Raw genomic sequence first — 19,479 nt, forward strand, 5'->3', positions numbered from 1 at the left:
TCAAGCCAACCACAAGGAAAACAAGAGAACAACACTATGAGATCAAATGCCCCACACGGCTTCTCTAGATTAAGAGATAAACAACAAGATTACAAAATAAAATGGGTAGATAACTTGAAATACAATATCCTAGAATCTAAGAACCCTAACATGTATCAAATGAAAGGACCCTAAGACTAGAAGATATCAATACCAAATTCTTACTTAGACCAAGAGGAACTCAATGACCTCAAGACCCAAGTTTCTAGCCAAATGACAACACAAGTGTAACCACACTTGTTACAAGTTTCGGGTTCCCCTCAAGAGAGAAAAGAGAGAAGCCTCAAATATTACAAGTCTTGTGTTAATATGAAATAATGAACTAACTATGGAAATAACGCTAATATGTTCTATATATAGTAAGTTACAAAAAGAGTGGTAAATGACCAAGGCACCCTTAGTCTAAAGGGGCAGGTTTGGAGTGTCATTCTAGGCCCTCTTCACACTTCAACAAGTGTAGTCCCTTAGATGGATTTACAATACTCTCCCACATGGCCATATTCATGAACATGCCTTGGAGTCTTTGTAACTCCCGAGCTTGGCTCCGTGTGAATGGTCTTGAGCTAGTGGCACCCGTATAACTCTTTCCAATTACCAATCTTGAATCTGATATCTTGTAGTAATCCTGTGGGTCGCTGATGCTCCGCTTTAACCTGCTGACAAGTCAAACAACTAGAAACAAAGTTAGCAATATCTTTCTTCATACCTTCCTACCAATACCATTGCTTTAGGTCATGATACATCTTAGTAGAGTCAGGGTGTATGGTATATTTAGAGTTGTGAACTTCCTCGAAAATGACTCATCTTAACCCATCTGTATCTGTTACACATAATCGGCTACCCAAGCGGAGAATACCATCACACTCAACACGCATCGTCTTATTGACTAGCTAGGACCTTATCTCGGCATTTACACAGCTGCACATCCTCATATTGAGTGGCCTTTTATGCGCTCTACCAAAGAAGCTTTAGCTTGAACACAAGTCAACAATACCCCTGGCTTTCCAACACGAAATCTAACACCTTTGCCCTCAGGTCCTGCATATCCTTCCCCAATTGCCATTTTCAGGAGCTATATGTGCCAAACTGCTCATAGATTTTCTGCTCAAAGCATCAACCACAACATTGGCTTTTCCAGGATGATACAAAATAGCACAATCATAATCCTTGAGTAGTTCCATCCACCGTCGCTGTTGAAGATTTAGATCTCTGTGTTTGAAAATGTATTTCAAACTCTTATGATCGGTATAAATCTCGCAAGTTTCACCATATAAGTACTGCCTCTAAATCTTAAAAGCAAATACCACTGCAGCCATCTCCAAATCATGTGTAGAATAGTTCTGCTCATGCTTCTTCAACTGTCTCGAATCATAGGCTATAACATGATCATTTTACATGAAAACACATCCTAATCTCACGCTCGAAGCATCACAAAATACCTTGAATCTCCCTAACTTGATGGTAAGGCTAAAATTGGTGTGGTGGTCAAACATGTTTTGAGTTTTTGAAAGCTCTGCTTACATTCTTCCGTCCACTGGAACTTCACATTTTATTGTGTCAACTTGGTCAAATGCTCAAAACGCCTACAGTAATTTGCCAAACCCACAAAGCTGTGAATCTCTATAAGCGAAGTAAGTCTAGGCCATTTCTACACTGCTTCTGTTTATTTAAAATCCACTGTGATTTCATCTATGGACACAACATGCCCTAAAAATAATACTAAGTCTAGCCAAAATTCACACTTTGAGAATTACCATAGAGCTTATGTTCCCGTAATGTCTGCAATACAGTCATTAGATGATTCTTAATGTTCTTCCTAGCTACGAGAATATATCAGAATATCATCAATAAATACTATCACAAATTGGTCCAGAAACGGTGTAAACACCCTACTTATCATGCCCATGAATGCAGGTGGAGCATTGGTTAACCGTAAAGGCATCACAAGGCACTCATAATGCCCATATCGAGATCTGAATGTTGTCTTGGATATATCTCCCTCTGTGATTCTAAGCTGATAATAACCAGATCGAAGATCAATCTTCAAAAAATAGACAGCCCCTTGTAACTGATCAAATAGGCAACAAATACTTTTTACGTATCGTTACCTTAACAGATGCCTGTAGTCATATTCTTAGAGACCCATATGAACAAGACTGGTGCACCCCATTGTGATACACTCGGTCTGATGGAACTCTTATCTAGAATAAATAAAGTCATGTAACTATTGTTTGAACTCCATCTCTGCTGGTGCCATACGATAATGGGGATATAGATGTAGGAGGTAATCCTGGCAAATCCTTAGAAAGTACATCAGAAAATTCCTTCAACCTATGCAACCTTTCTTTAATAGTCGTTGAGCCTTCATAAAAGATATTCCCTCCGTTTAAAAAAGAATGACCTATTTTGATTTGACACGAAGTTTAAGAAAATAAAGAAAGACGTTTGAATCTTGTGGGTTTAAATTAAAGATATGTCAAATGTCTTTAATGCCCTTTAATCTTGTGTTCTTAAACATGTCATGTGGATAAGTTGGACTTAAAAAAGTTGCTAAAAAAGGCAAGGGTCCTTTTTGAAACAGACTAAAAAAGAAAGTAGGTCATTCTTTTTGAGACGGAGGGAGTATAACTTTACCAACCTCCGGGAATTGACCCCCTTTTAATACAAAACTAGGTTTGGTAGGTATCTCAAACCGAACTATCTTTGCATGGCAATGTACAGCAACATAACAAGGAGATAACCAAATCATGACCATCAACACATCAAAGTCAATCATATCAAGTACAATCAAGTCAGCAAGAGTATCCCTAACCTCCACTATAATCTGGCAATCACGATACACATAATCAACTAACAAAAAATCTTGCACTAGAGTAGCAACAAGAAAAGGACAATTTAACATCTCTGTCTGTCTATCAAATCTCACTGCAAAGTATAAGGACACATAAGAGTGGCTAGAACCCGGATCAATCAAAGCATATGCATTAAATGAACAGACCGAAAGAAGACTTAACTACTGCATTTGAGGCCTGAACTTCCCGTCTAGTAAGTACTCTCGACTGTTCCTTACCAGCATTTCCTTGTGTCTGATTTCCATCAACACGATCTCCATTACCTCGACCTTTATTTCCAACACCTGTAGTATTACGAGTAGCCTGAATAGGTGCAACTAACTAATACCATGACTAACATTTCTCGGAGGCTGAGGGAAATCCCTGATGTGATGACCTAACTGATCACATTGAAAACACACTCTAATCAAAACAAGACACTGACCTATATTTGATTTGCCACAAGTCTGGTAGGATGGAACAGTGACGTACACCTGTCCAGAACTCCGATATCGATAAGATGCCGAAGACCCTTGAGTACCCTGGCTATGAGGTGGCTTGTATGTAGACTGTGAAATCGAATCTGTCCCTAGCTGATTGTTTTCCCTGATTCCCCCCTCTGCGATTTGCCCTAAAGTCACCACCGAAAGATCCTCCCATCTTAGCCTTCTTACGAACATCAAGTTGCCTGCTCCGCACGAGCCTTGTCCTCAATTTTCTAGCAAGATCAACTGCCGCATAATAGGTTAAAACTTTCCTCTGTGGGGCTACTGCATTATAGAGACAAGCAACTAACCCATTAACAAACCTCTGAACTCGAATTGATTCAGTAGACACTAAGTGAGGAGCATATCTAGACAGCTTGCAGAATTTAGTATCATAAGTCGATACATTCATATTTGGAGTTTGGATTAATTTCTTAAACTGCTCTGCATATTTTTGCTTTTCATTGTCAGGAAGAAAGTTATCCAAGAAAAACTTAGTGAACTCATCCCATGTAGTGCTACTCCAGCAGACCTTCCTAGCAATAATATATCATACCATATGTTAGTCATGTCCTCTACTTTGTACGACCCAAACTCTACTGCCCTCTCACTAGAACATCTAGCGCACACAATGCCTTGAGTGTACCATCCGAAAAAGCTCTGAAGATTAGATGAACTATCTGAAACTATGAAATTTGGTGATTTCAACTTCAGAACTCCTGCAAAGATACCTCTTTGTTTCCAAACTTTTGAGTCTGTGCAGGTGCCTAGAATTGTGGCTGTGGCTGTGCAGAATCATGTTGAGCAACCCTCTCTTGCCCATCCTATCGGTCGGCCAATCTATGACTCTTTGCGCGGAAGAAAGTGCCCCAACTTTATTTCCCTCATGTGATGGTGAAGGTAGACTAACATTCATTTCAGGAGTGGGCTCTCTTGAAATTCTCGTATTGGTATTGCGATTCCCAGTGGTGATACCACTACCCCTACCTTGACCCTTTTTGTGGGCTCCACCTCTTCCCTAGCTGTGGAAGTTGGCTGTCTGCTAGAGGTGGCGTTAGCTGTCTGAGGTGTAGCTAGTGTAACTCTACCATTAGTTGCTCGAGTGCGAACTATCTGATTAACATAAAAACAAAAAACAAAAAAAATACGGTTAGATTCATCTAATTGGTCCTAAATGTCACATACGTAAGGAAGAATGAGAAAGACAATCAAGACATCCTATCACGCTCTCGCAGAATCATGAGTATAGAAATGACCGGCAACATAACCATAGTTAATTCTACTAATTACGTGTGCCCCAATAGTCACAGAAATAGCCTAGCCTAGCTCTGACACCAATTTTGTCACGACCCAAAATAGGACCATGGTCAACACTAAGGAGGCTAGAAATCCAATGTAAGCCTCATCTGTATTCTACAGAAAATTGGGCAGTGTTTCCTCTGTGTTGTGCCTATCCAAAAGCTATCCTATCTCAAATCAACAACCCAACAACCAACATCATCAAAACATTCCCCACATAATAATAATACGAAATACATCTCCAGAATATGAGAAGAAGTCAAATACTCCACAAGTCCATAATAACGAAAGAATACTAATGACTCTAATAAAGGAAATGTCTAAGAAGTGTCTCTAACAGTTTCAAACAGACCATAAGAAATAAATGTCGTCACCTATGCAAATAAGTGCGGGGCTCACTAGGAATATGCCAACTCGTATGCTCTTAGTTAACAAAATCCTCACTGTCACCTGCGTTCTCTGAAAAAAATAGCGATGAGTGAGACGCTTGCTCAGTGAGTAATAAAATTCAACCACAACCGTTTTCGCGGGGACAAGTCATAAAATAGGCTAGTATGAAAATAAGAAAATATTATGAAATAATGCTCTTTCAGAAAGTGATAACCATCATATAAGAAATCCATTTAAAAATTTGATAATAACCAACAAATACTGTCATAGCAAGATTTATCCTTTGGGAGGTTTTCAAGAATGAATCATGTAACCAGTATGACATTCTACTTCAAGAAATAGTCAATAACAACAAACCCCTCGATCTTATCAGTAGGTCCCTACTCAAGGGAGATCAGTAACAGTATGCTAGTTCTACCTTCCCACTAGCGAGGGTTGTAACAGTAATCTGTAAAAACAAGGCGCACCAGGTCTAACGAACCTGCCATTAGCTACGGGATCTAAATCAAGATCTACTCCCATTTATACTTTCTTTGTAAATAGTAGGTACTCTTATGAAAGGATTTTCAAAATATTACAGGGCATTTAAGTTCATATCAAATCATATTGCATATAAACTTGAACAAAACATGTCAAAATATTTATTTCTCAAATAAGTGAAAGAACTTTCACAATAGCAGTAATCATTTATCAAATAACATACATATGTCATATAACAGTAAGAACATCTCAAATAACCATTTCAATATCATGCCAAGTGAAATACTTGCCCCACGTGCAAGGTCAAAGCATACAATAACATCGTTCTTAAAAATCATGTATAAACTATACAAGTTTTGAAAACACAAACTTATGGTAAGGTTACTACTCATAGTATACTTGTCGGAATACCAAACTTGTCACCTCGAACAATTGGTATGACTTCCTTCAATCGAATCTATAATCACATCATATTAATCTTGTGTTAGTTTCTCCGTTTAGGCTAAAACATAACTACTTTACACAACTCTAGGAATTTCATGATTTACCCATTATAAAGAATCCCCGAACTCTCTCAACTAAAGTAGAACTAGATTGAAATTCTTCAACTCTAACCATGAGTTTTCTTAATTCAGTTAGTACCTTCGTTGCCCAACATGATTACTGGTCAAACCAAGTCAAAGTCAATTGAATTCTCACTAGGTTCAACCTATACCAAAGTTATATAACTCAATTAATTAAATTTGTATCCAAAAATTACACTTTACTGCTCATATCTTGTCCCCGGTAATTATTATTTTCAGTACCTATGTGAATTATCTATACTCAGAATCATGACAAAGCTCAATTGAAATCTCCGATGAATTCCCTTTACCGTCTTGTTTCTCTTGAACGTATGGTCCTTTTTGTTTCACAGTTCTAATCTTTCTTCTCTTTTTAGTAATCAATTTATTATTTTTTTGTGGCCCTTGTGGTGGACCCTTCCCCGGACACCGCGCATAGCGGTAGCTTTAGTGCACCGAGGTGCCCTTTTATTTTTTCTTGCTGTTGTTTGCTGCACGTTAAAATCGCCTTAAACCCCTAATTCCCTTTATTGCATACTACATACAGATGGGCTAAGGCCCATTTTATTCCCTTTTTTTTTCCCCCTTTCTTTATGCTTTCTGCCCAACTTATTTTTGGGCTAAGCCCACTTATCTTTTTTTTTTGGGCTAATGCATTATTATTACTAAATTGTATGGGTTATTACCGAGTACATGGAGTGTTAGTTTAGTGATGCATCATATGAAACATATGTGGAAGTGAGGATTGATGCACATGTTATTCCCAAGAGAGGTAGCTTCAAGTACCTTGGTTCCCAAGGAAATGGGGAGATGACAATAATGTCTAACATCGAATTAAAGCGAGGCGGATGAAATGGAGGCTTTCATCCAATGCCCTATGTGATAAGAAAGTGCTACCGAGACTTAATGTAAATTTATAGAGTGGTTGGTAGGCCAACTATGTTGTATGGTGGGCATATCCTTGACCTGTCAACAACTCACACTACATTCAGAGATGAGAGTAGTGGAAATGAGGATGCTCAGGTGAATGTGTGGACATAATAGAATAAATAAGATTAGGAACAAGGATATTCGGGACAATATGTGAGTGGCCTGTGTGATGGAAAAAATGCAGGAAGAGAGATTGAGATGGTTAGGTATGTGAAAAGGAGCACAAATGCCCCAATGAGGAAGTGCGAGAGATTGCCAATGATAGGTTTTAGAAAAGGTAGAGGTAGGCCGAAGAAGAATTGGGGAGAGGTGATTAGACAAAACATGGCACATCTTCATCTCACCGTGGAAATGACACTAGATAGGAGAGCGTAGAGGTTTGAAGATTAGGGTAAAAGTTCAGTAGGTAGTTGAGAGTTTTTTCCCCTTTTCTGTGGGAGAGCTTGGTGCTGCATTAGAACACTTTATTTGCTTCCCTTTCCCCTTATCAGCCTCACTACTATTGTGTAGTATCCCTCAATTTTACTACTGTTCCTTTTACTTCGGTTATCTTTGCTATTTTGCTGCAATACTTTTCTCCTCTTGAGTTTTTTCGTCACAGATTTTTACTCTGGTATTTTTCGAACATGTTTTAGAAACACTTTTCGTGAGCCGAGGGTCTTATTGGAAACAACCTCTCTACCTTACCCAACGTAGGGGTAGGGGTACGGTTTGCGTACACTGCACCCTCCCTAGAGCCTACTTATGGGATCACACTGGGTTTTTTTTTGGTGGTTGTAAGTTTTTGGGTCAACTTCACAACTTGTGCAGTCTACTTTTTCTTCTTTTATATGAAATTGTTACCTTTTATTTTATACATTTTTTTAAAAGAACTCCATAAAATAAACCATGTGTGATCATGCTGATGTGTGGCTTTTCCCTGGTTCTTAGGTTTGTTGGAGTCTTTTCTGTTCTTGTAGTGTGAGCTTTCCTTGAGTTGAAAATTGAACTCTAATTTCAAAAGGCTTCCTAAAATGGGGAAATTGAAAATTCTGTTTAAATAATTAATACGCTACTCCTGTTCTTGCTATTTTTGCAATCTAACCATTCCTGTGATAACTCTCGCTTAAATGGATTCGTACTGAACTGCCTAATCTTTATGTAGGTTTGGAAAAAGTTCACTCAATTTGAGCAAACGTATGGAGACCTTGCCAGCATGTTGAAGGTATTTTGTGTTTTTGATTCTGCTGTATATTCTCTTGATTTTTCTATTGAACTTTGTGGACTACTTTCAAGTGTGAAAACAAATTAAACTTGTTCTGTTTGATCTAGTGACATATCCACAATAGCATATCCTCTTGATTGTATTCCTTTTTTGCATTTAATAAGTACTGGTTACAGTTGACCCTACTATTCAGAGCTGAATATGTTCTCCACTTTCCAGACATGCCTATTGTTGTGTGTGCCAAATTCTGTGGACTTCCTATTCATGATGGCCCTACTTGTAACTTCTAAATGAAAGAATATTCATTATATATCTCACTAATCTCAATTAGTCAATTTCATTAAGCAATTTAACTTTGTTCACAATGTGATTTTCTTGTACCAACCAACATAAGATTATTGATAACTACTTGCTTACGTTGTTTGTCCATTAAAGTGATACACAAATGAAATGAACTTAGAATCAGGTTCAATCAAACTTTCAGTTAAAAGCAGGGTGGGGAAATTATATTCAGATATTTCCTTCTTTGGAGGACGTAATAACTGATACAGTGATTACATTTTCTTTGTGCTTATTGCTTGTATTGACAGGTTGAGCAGAGAAGGAAAGAAGCTCTTTCCAGAGCAGGTGATGAAGGAACATCAGAGTTAGAGAGTTCGTTGCATGATGTTGTATCACGCTACAGTTTCATGGATCTTTGGCCTTGCTCTTCAAATGACTTGGATCATTTAGCACGCCAAGAGGTTGTCAGCAGACATACATACATACATATATATATATATATATATATATATATATTACAAGGGCGCAGTTATGGTTTTTTGCTTTCTAGATTTTGATCTAGCAAAGCTGAAAAGTCCGATATTCCATTTTTCTTACAAGGCACAATTAAATTTTTCAAACATTATCTTAACTTGCATGTACTTTTTGCTTATTTGCAATTTATCTGATTTGCAGTGGCTCGCGAGGAACATCAATAAAAAAAGGGACAAACCTACTTTTGGTATTGAGGCAGGTTCTGCAGGTATTATTGTTGGCTTGGTTTAATACAGAATTAAACTCAGTCTTTCAATTGTACTCTCTAATTCCGGGTCTCTTGAGCTTAGACAAGACTTCTTCTGGTGTTTCATCCAACACAAATCCGCCTGCCAAGATAGTGTATCCAGATACTTCAAAAATGACAGTTTATGACCCGAGGCAAATGCCAGGTAGGCCTTTGTAGCTTCTTATTCTATTGCTGGTTCTTGCTTAGCAAACTCCTAAACAGATATGCAGTTGTTCCACGTCCTTCAACAAATGTTTGTCTCTAAAAATTTGAGGTGTGATTAAGAAACTTAGGAATGAATAGTAGAATGTGTTTTGATCTCTTATTCATTAAGTTGTCCTTGATGTTATCAATAGATTCTCTTTTTCTAATAAAAAACGTAGTTCCTAGCCTTTCCAAATACTTATTGTTGGACATTTTGAGGCAACTTAGATCCTAGAAGGCAATTCTGATTGGTCAACATTTCAATGTTAGCTTTCAAACAGCCCTGTCTCATTAATCGACTCTTGACATATATGAAGGAGTGGGGTTCAAGGGTTTATAGTTGGAGATGCCATTGTTTCTAGTAGAGAAGTTGCAATAACAATTTCAATTTCACGTTAAGCTAATCTTGGTCCTTTTAGGACGATGTATGATATTAAGTGAATGAAAGGGAACAACATGAGATTTGACCTATAAAGTTCTATTCCCATGGGACAAATCGCTTTTCTGTTTTTTTATAACTGCGGTGTCCGGTTACCCACACCTCAACTAATTCCACGAGATACCTGCTATCTTCCACCAACAATAGGTATCAGGTCACTGTATACCAAGGCTAGAACAGATGGGAAGAAAGTTATCTATGGGACAAAATATTAAGAGAAGTTCATCCGTCATTCTAGTCTTCATAGGACAATTGTCACTACTTTCCCGGTGCCAAATTAATAGCTACTTCAATTGTGGTTTTGATAATTTTCAAAAGAGTTGCACATGAGTGAGATTTCACTCACACCTTCCGATTACATTTCCTTAAAACAGAATGATGCAAGGACAGCAAGGTAAATCCAATTTGACAATGTTTTCCAAAGATTTGACCAACAAAAAAAGAAAAGAAGAGAAAATTGGAAACGTTTTACGAAAATGTTTTCCTCCATACCACGCACACCATTGGATTCATATAACAATGAATAAACACTGTTGAACACTTATTTAATTGAGGTCCTCTAGATTTAGACTAAACTTTATACAGATCTGAAAAGTAGGGTTTAGTAGAAAACTTTTCCCCAAGTTTCGATGAGAACCATGCGAAATTTTATTATTAACTCTATGATCTTGTAATATGGGTGTATGTTATATGAGTAACTATTTGTGTCTCCTTTTGTTTGTTGGATGATGTTGTATTTTCCAGGTCCTGCTGCGCTTGCAATTTCATCTGCTTCAGGCACCTTGCCCTATTCTTGTCCATTTAGCAGCGGTGGATCTCCAAATTCCCTTAATGATATTTTGAAATCGTTGCCCCCTGCATTTGCAGCTTTCATTGCAAATTTGCCAGCTGTTGAAGGTATAGTTCAGAATATCCTCTTTTCTATCAAATTTTCTGTCACGCCCCTAGCTTAGAATGAGCGGACAAGAACCGTATAAGTATGTGTCGTACAACTGAATTATATTCTACTCAAAAGAGTTACTAATTCTATACATTTATGAGGGCCTATGTAAATGCCCAATTCCGTCTCATTGAATCCAACTGATATAGACAAGTAAAACTATGACCACGTGTGACAACTTGACGCTGTCTACGAAACCTCTAAGAGAAACTATAACTGTACCAAGGAGGGTGGCCGGGAAAGGGGACTCGACACACCCAAACTATAATCGGGAACGTGATTAAATAGTACGAGACATCTATTAGCTCCAGGTAAGAGAGGAGCTCACCAACTGCTTTGCTGAATACGGACAAGTGCCTAGTATAGAAGTCTGCTCATCAATATATTTGATCTTGTATTTACAAAAACACAGTGTCCCCGAATGTAGGGACGTTAGTACATGTAAAATATGTACTAGTATGTAAAGCAGACAGGATAACAAATAAACGTATAAGGATACTCAATGAATCAATAATAGAATAAGCAGCTACGAACGACTGAATACTAAACCTCTTATATAAAACTATAACTTATGAGAGGACGGGTGATAGATTCACCATATAAGATTATTACCTATGCATTTACCTTATTAACTTATCATGTAACTGCTTATGAATAAATCATCATTATTAAGGGCCTAATAATTTGCCTACGTGATGTCCTATGTCTACTTTTAATACGAATAATCATATGTTGGCCCACCAAGGGCATTCTATGTCAAGTGTACCACATGTGTTGCTCAGATACTCCTGACTATGATTTTATACGCATAACTGTAATCGCGGTCTGATACAAGGTATGCCCCTCCTTAGGGCTCACTACAAGGTCTGCCCGCAGGCCATATGTGCCATATATTGGCTTGAGTCAGGGGCACTCCAGCTGACTCCAAATGCAAATGATGCCACAAGGGTGGGTACGCTACAATGTTTGGGTTCACTGTAGTGGTCTGGTCTCGATCCTGTGCACAGAATCGCGTCGAGCGATATGCCAAGCCAAACCTATGTACCCTCTCGTCGATAACTTTTATCAAGTAATGTCGTATAGGCCTATGAAAGTGTATCATGCCAAATACTATTCAGCCATTAAAGTAATGTTTCTCATATTCCACTAACTCCTCTACTAGTATCGAGCTATTCACACAATAGTTCCTATCTTATTCTATAACTATATTGCTATGTGATCCAATATACAAATGAGACTATACTATGGCCATTTATTCTAAGCACATTGCATGTGATAAACATAATATATGAATTCTGACAATTACCAATACACATGAATACAATCATGTCTGGCTCTATAGATTCTTGACTCGACAAGAGTAAAATGAATGCTGCAACTCCAATAAATGGATGCATGAAGGATGGAGACAAGTAATTTAAAATGGGAAGGGAACATAAATAGTATGGCGATATTAGGCATATTGTCACGTGTTAGACGTATAGAAGGTGAATGATTTGTTTCTGTACAACAAGTAAACTATATCGACTCCACTAGGAGAAACAAATGACTATGAGTTGTGCCTTAACGGCGAAGGAGGGTTTAGCTTTACATACCTTTAGTACTTTCCTAGTTAGCGGGAATATCACGAACCTTGAATAACTCAATATACGGGGATACAAGCTTTATGCGACTAACCATAAGCTTCCACCGCTCACTTGGCGAGCAAGCAATCAACCACCATTAACTATATACACCATACACATATATCATTAATACCCTCCTTGTAGGTTGACCCACCAAGCTATTTCAATACCCTTTTTACTATGCCCGAAGTTAGTAAAGTTTCCTAACAATCATTCGGGATGATTTCGTAATTTTTCAACTTACATAATTTAATACTAAATCCGCTTAGTTTGGGGGAATTTTCAAAAATTTCTTTTTTATCAAAATTCCATTTTTTCCCCTTTTTTCATGAACCCTAATTGCAAAATCAATGTCAATTAAAATAAAATTCCAATCAATCACCCCAAATTACTTATCAATAATCATATCCAAGAGAAGGGATAGAGAATTTACCTCTTGAGATTCACCTTAACTAAAGTTTAGAAATCAATTCCTTAATGTTGAAAGAAGCGGAACAGGAAAAGGATGAGCAAAGTAGAAATACTAGTAGTAGCGTTGTTCCTGAGAAGCAAAAGAGAGAACCCACTCATCTAGTTTTGATACTTGTTGCAAGAGTAAAGAGAGAAAAGAAGATTAGGACCCAAGTACTACTACAAATACCGTTCTTTACTTCTGGGAGCTTAAGAGAAAATGCTAGAAGTTTCTAGCATTTTTTTCCACTTAATATTCTACTTAAAAAAAATATAAGGTGGCCCCCTACCTATCCCAATATTAATAACTAAATAAAAAGATATCATTTTATTATTCTATACCAACACATAACAATTGTGGTGATAAATAATTATACATATGCTATAATTTTTTTTAAAAATATATGCTCACCTCGCAACTCTATAAATTTCAAGTTACACTCATCTACAGTATTAAATATAGATTTGAAACTTTTCCGAGGTGTTACATTTTCGTGTCACTTACCCCGTGAAATCTTGATCAGGTGCTTTGTAAAAACTTATAAGTCGCTCTAGTCTGTTGTTAGCTTTCGTTTTTTCAATCAGGTTACTCCTTTACATTTCCATGTTAATGGTGGTCTACCAAATGAAGAAAGTGAAACACCCTTCCTGGAAAGACATTAGAGTTGCCCTTTTTAACGTGGGAATGACCATATGTGCTCTTAATATAATTCCGTTCTTCCATTCAACTTCCTGGATGTGATGTCTGCTTCTAGGTTTGTGTGATCCATACAATAGGTTGTCAATTGAATCTGCTGCAGGTATGCATACATCTGGCGAGGATTTTTTTTCCCCTTAATGATGGTGTGAATGTTTTCAAATATTTTTATCACAAGTTGTAAAGAATGGATCTTGGGCGTAACTCAACCACAAAAGCTAGCTCATGAGGGGAGGATTGTCCAAGTCCATATAAGGAAACCAATTACCCATCCCTTTTTTCGATGTGGGATACTTACCACTCCTCCGCACGCCTAGGCCTCGTTAACTGGAGCGTGGGCAATATAATATGGGGACCAACATCGGTGAACAAAGATTTGAGATGGGTCTGGCTCTGATACCATGTCAAGAATGAATCTTGGGCCTAACTCAACCTCAAAAGTTAACTTATGAGGGGAGGATTGTCCAAGTCCATATAAGGAGACCAATTACCCATCCTTTTTCCGATGTGGGATACTTAACGCAAGTTTTAACTGAAAATTAGCAGTTAAATGAAATAACAACATAGCACTTGAAAATGATTGGATTGGCGCGAAATTGGCGGCAGAAAATTGATCTTGGTGGTGGTGTTCTATTAAGGAGATTGTACCTAAAAATTTGAAGGATAATAAGAGGTAAAACAAGTACTAATTTGCTTTTTAGACGATCATTTATTTGTATCTAGGCTTTTAGATTGATCCGAGAAGCTGCAGAAGAAATTTACAACTTGGGTAGGTTCTATTAAAAGGCGCTTTTTACAGAATGACGAACATCGCAAAATATCCTACAATACTTTCTATATATTAAATTCTCACAAACAGCAGTTTAACTCTCCAGGAAGCTAAGGCTGCCAATTAATTTTTTTTACCCCTCCCTAGGAGCTCCCACCCTTTTTTGCTCCCTTGGTGACTCGAACTCACAACCTTCAAGTTGGAAGTGAGGCTGCGAAGTGCTTCCTTTGTCGAAAATATATGTTGCTCTGTAAGGACTTTGAGTTAACTTTCTGGATCCTAGCAGGTCCTTCTCCTGATGCTGATCTTGTGATATCTGTATGTTTGCAAAGCAACATTCCTTTAGCAACTGGAAAATCTGGAACCGCCTCTCTGCCATTGCAGTCAGGCCCTGCTCCATCTACAAGTGACGTTTCTGATTCAAGCAAATTCAGGCCGAGAGACAGACAGCTTGGAAAGAGGAAAGACATGGACAGTACGTGAACCGTTACCTGTTAGATGTTTATATGTTCTTCTTGCTCAAGCTCTGCCCAACAATGTGTCTCTTCACTGCCTTCACTGTTGCACCAAATGATAGTCTGTTTTACCTTCACTCTTGGCATGTAGGCCTAGTTAATTCCTACGATTTTTTCCTGCAATACAGAAACTACTCATTCCGTACTACTACTGTTTTTCGAAGTATGCAATATGTGGCCATGTCCATCTATGCCTTCGTATCTTGATGCTAAATATTATGTCCTTATTTATATCATTCAAGGGCCTACTTAACTTGTTGCAGGGCAAGGGGATGATGAATCATCGACTGTACAAAGCCAGCCCCTTCCTAGAGATGTTTTCAAGATTCGTCAATTACAAAAATCCCGCGTTGGTAATTCGTCTCGAGTTACTAGTTCATACACTGGGTCAGCATCATACGGAAGTGCGCTTTCAGGAGAAGTCTCGGGCAGCACTGGTTGACCGCAGACTTGTTTCTTAGCTTTCAACTGAACAGCAGATCCGACACGACTGACAGATGAGCTGACGTACATTCCAAAACTCTGCCATTTGCTTCTGGCATTCTGTAGTGTACGCTATTTATAAAGATGTAATATTAGCATTTACATGTCAGTATAATTGGGGAGGGGATCTAATTTTAATTTTCAGATGTTCCATTCCTTCTGCTGCAACACTATAAAGAATAGATCCTTGTTCAAGAAAACTATGCATGCAACAATGAACGTTGTTCAACCCTTGGAGTTTCCCCTTTCACGTCAAGAGGACTACATCCACATTAGTCAAAAGTGGTGGATGATTTCCTTAGTCAGAAGGTCGCCCTATTGCCCAACATGGAGTGTTAGGTGTATACAACTCGAGTTTCTTTCAATAATGAGATCCTACTTTTCATAAAGGTTATATCATGTAAATTGACAGAGAGATGGTAACACCTCGCATTTCGAGCTAGAGTCGTTTCTATGCGTAGACGATCCAAAAAGCCATAAATCCTATGTAATTTGGCATGTTAATCAATTATATAGAGTGGGAGCCTATTTGAGCATGAATTGAGATCATAGAGGTCCCCAAACTCGAGGACAAGTTGAAAGTTTTCCTATCGTTCAAGTTTGAGTGAGCATCGAAACTTGGGTCAACTTCAATCGACCATAACTCTTGGTATATAACGAATTAGAGGGCTGATTATATATCAAATGAAAGCTCTTCGAATTAGCTTTCTAACAATGTCAATTTCGTCAAAATTCGATACCCGAGCGAAAAGTTATGGTCATTTTTGTGACTGGGCTGGTAGCATCGCGCGATTGGCGTGCGACGTACGATCTGTCGCACACATCCAATTTTCAGATTCTGTTTTCGCCACCCCCTATTCAGCCCTAACTCCCCAAGCATCAAATTATAGTTATTTTCTTCAAATTCTCTTAACAACACAGATTAGGTTTCAACCCAAAGATCAATATATCTCAAGATTTCACCATGGGTTTTCAAAATTGATTCAAGAATCAGAATCCCCTGATCGAGAGCTTCAAGAATCACCCATCAATAGTTCGAATAACATCTTCAAAACAAGAATCATCCACAAAAGTCGTTATTTGAGGTAGTGGGGTTTATTCTAAAAAACTACATGGACTTGTAGTTGAATATTTGTGAGGTCCGTGAAAAAGATTATTGCTCTTTAATTTTCGGTAAGAAAAAGGATTCGTGGACTCCATTCCTCTCATCTTCAATTAATTCTTGTTTTTCCGGACTAATAGCTCTCTGACAAGGATTTAGATAAAGTGGTAAATATTTCTTCATTTATTACTAGAAGTCCCGAGTTTGAGTCTCTTGCTACGAAGTTACATTTGTTAGAAATCGTTTTATCTCGAGTTTGAATCTCTTATTACGAAGTTACATTTGTTAGAAATCGTTTTATCTCAATATGGAACTTTGAGAAGCAGACACCGCATGATAAATCAAAAAATAAATAAACCTTGTTTCCTTGTACCACTTTTTATATCAATGTTAAAGGTGGTATTGTTTACCTGGTTAGTACCACTTTGTGTCCTTTTTACGGGAGAGTTTTGATTTTTACATTATGCATAGAGCCCTGCACGGACTCAACATAAATTATTTTTTTGTCTTAATTTGTGTGATATTATTAAATTTTTAAGAGTTAATTAAATTTTTTGAATGATTTTTAAATATTTTAAGTTATTAATTATTATGATGTATAAAACTTTATAATTGTATAGATAATATATGTTACTTTTGTTGTTTCAATTTATGCGACACTAATGAAATTTGGAAAGACAATGAAATTTTTAATATAATTTTTAAATTGTCGTGTTGTTTTTAAATATTTTAATTTGTTAATTATTATAATTTATAACCCTTTTACATAAGTTTTAGATAACATATTTTGTTGTTTCTATTTCAATTTATATGTATTGATAAAATTTAGAGAGTCAACCAATTTTTTTATATAAAGTTTCTACACATTTTGATTTTTTAATTATTGTAATTTATAGTACTTTCTACTATTTTTCAAACAATATATGTTACTCCCTCTGTCCCAATATATGTGAGTGTGATAGTATTTAACGAATCAATTAATTTTTTATATGTCGTTAAATAATTTAAGTTGTACATCTTTTAAATTTTTTAAGTTATTAGTTATTGTAATTTATAATATTTTTACATAGTTTTTAAAAAATATATAACAAATTAATTATTTTAGACATTTTAAAATGTTAACTATTATAATTTATAATATTTTTCATATAATTTGCAATTAATATATGTCACTCTCCTTATCCAAACTTTTATGGTATTGATAGTCAATCATATATTTAAAATAATTTAAGTTTTTAATTATTGTGATTTATAATATTTTTTATTCCATTCTAATTTAAGTGACACTGGTATAATTTTTAGATCCGTCAAATATTTTATATCTTTAATTTTTTTAAGTTGTTAATTATAGTATTTTTTACGTATTCGTTTGGTCTAAATTTATGTGATATAAATAAAATTTAGATAATCAATTATATTTTTAATAAAAAAACTTTAGATATTTTAAGTTGTTAGCTATTGTAATTTATACTCTTTCCTTGTCCAAACTTTTATAGCATTGATTGCCAATTATATTTTTAAAAAATAATTTAAGTATTTAATTATTGTGATTTATAATATTTTTTCTTTTATTTAGATTTAAGTGACACTGATGTAATTTCGAAAGTCAACCAAATATTCTGATTGAAGTAGCGAAGCAGACATATTTTAAATGACTCATAATAATTAATTACAATTGATATAACAAAACTTTTATAAAAGATACTTGTGAAAAAAATTTATGTGAGTCTCATATAAAACGCCAAGTTAGTATAAAACATCAACAGTTAATTTATCATTTTATGTCTACTTTATTTTGGTTATTAAATATTATTAATTTTTAATATTTAAATGACTTATAATAATTAATTAGGGTGATATAATAAAATAGCGGTTTAAACAGCTAAAACAAACATGTCATAAATGTCTATTTTTATTTTTTTTTTGCTAAATATTATTAATTTTCTAATAAGTAAATGACTTATAAAAATTAATTTGAAATGATATACTAAAATCACAGGTAGAAATAGCTGAAACAGATATGTCATAAATATTTATTTTTTTTATTATATTTTATTAATTTTTTAATATGTCAATGATTTATAGTCAGAGAAGTTTAAATTATTAAATTATCACTTTTCCTTTAATTTCTGAGGCACAATTCACATTGCTTTTAGTACAACACAAAACTGCAGTGGTGGGTAAGCTGGCAGGACAACCATGTCCTGCTTGCTTTACCGCACTTCTATATATTTTTTTAGTAACATAAGAACTTTTTGTTATTGCATATAAGAGTTTTTTAAAAAAAATTTAATTTGTAAGTAGTCATAAAAAAATATTTTTGTATGAACGTAAGTGTAAGATAAATTATTCATGTCCTAGTGTGCTCTCTTTGTTTCATGAAAGCAGTAATTAAATTTCAAACACCAATTAAATCACTAAGTAGATGATGAATTGTCGGGAAAACATAATTAGAAGGTACGAAGAAACTTAGCAAAACCTTGTTGAAATCGTTCAAAATCGAGCTCTCTTAAAATTGAGTTTAGAACAATGAAATCACAATTAGGAGAACATCATTGTTTAGTATTATGATTTGGACAGATTAAACAAACCACAAGTAAAAGAAAAACTAAAAACACACAGATTTACGTGAAAAAAATCACCAACAGAGGAAGAGAAATTCACTATAATGGAGAGAGAGTACAGTGTGGAGACGAATGGTCCCATGTACTTTTTCTGAATGGAAAAAACAACCCACTAAATGCATTTATAGAATAAGTGCATACAAATAAGTCCTAGACCCAAAAACATAAAGGTCGGTCCGATCCCCAAGCCCACCACTGACCCATTGAAAATCACAAACATGGTTGCACCACAAAACTTTCAGAACCGGATCAATAAAATTTGAATCACAACTCTAACAATTAGATACATTGATCTTAACAGAAGTGGACAGAGTGTCACTATTGTGAGCTCGTCGAAGTGCAGAAAAAACGCAGGGTGAGGATCG

At 36.0% G+C, this 19,479-nt stretch overlaps 1 protein-coding gene across 9 annotated transcripts in view; it reads left to right on the forward strand.

Annotated features, from left to right (window-relative positions):
* Positions 1-15,620, forward strand: part of LOC107840215 (cleavage stimulation factor subunit 77) — a 65,164-nt gene extending 49,544 nt beyond the window's left edge. For 5 of the 9 annotated variants that reach the window (XM_016684006.2, XM_047395024.1, XM_047395025.1 and 2 more), the window contains 7 exons: positions 8,162-8,221; positions 8,812-8,964; positions 9,179-9,245; positions 9,328-9,429; positions 10,654-10,806; positions 14,677-14,865; positions 15,169-15,620. In XM_016684006.2, coding sequence (XP_016539492.1) covers positions 8,162-8,221; positions 8,812-8,964; positions 9,179-9,245; positions 9,328-9,429; positions 10,654-10,806; positions 14,677-14,865; positions 15,169-15,347 — 903 coding nt within the window. In that variant the 3' untranslated portion in view covers positions 15,348-15,620. The remainder of the gene's footprint in view (positions 1-8,161; positions 8,222-8,811; positions 8,965-9,178; positions 9,246-9,327; positions 9,430-10,653; positions 10,807-14,676; positions 14,866-15,168) is intronic. The other 4 variants (XM_047395026.1, XM_047395027.1, XM_047395028.1 and 1 more) reach the window with 2 other exon arrangements.
* Positions 15,621-19,479: the final 3,859 nt, after the last annotated feature.

This window comes from Capsicum annuum, chromosome 8 (assembly GCF_002878395.1).
Source record: "Capsicum annuum cultivar UCD-10X-F1 chromosome 8, UCD10Xv1.1, whole genome shotgun sequence".
Lineage (NCBI taxonomy): Eukaryota > Viridiplantae > Streptophyta > Magnoliopsida > Solanales > Solanaceae > Capsicum > Capsicum annuum.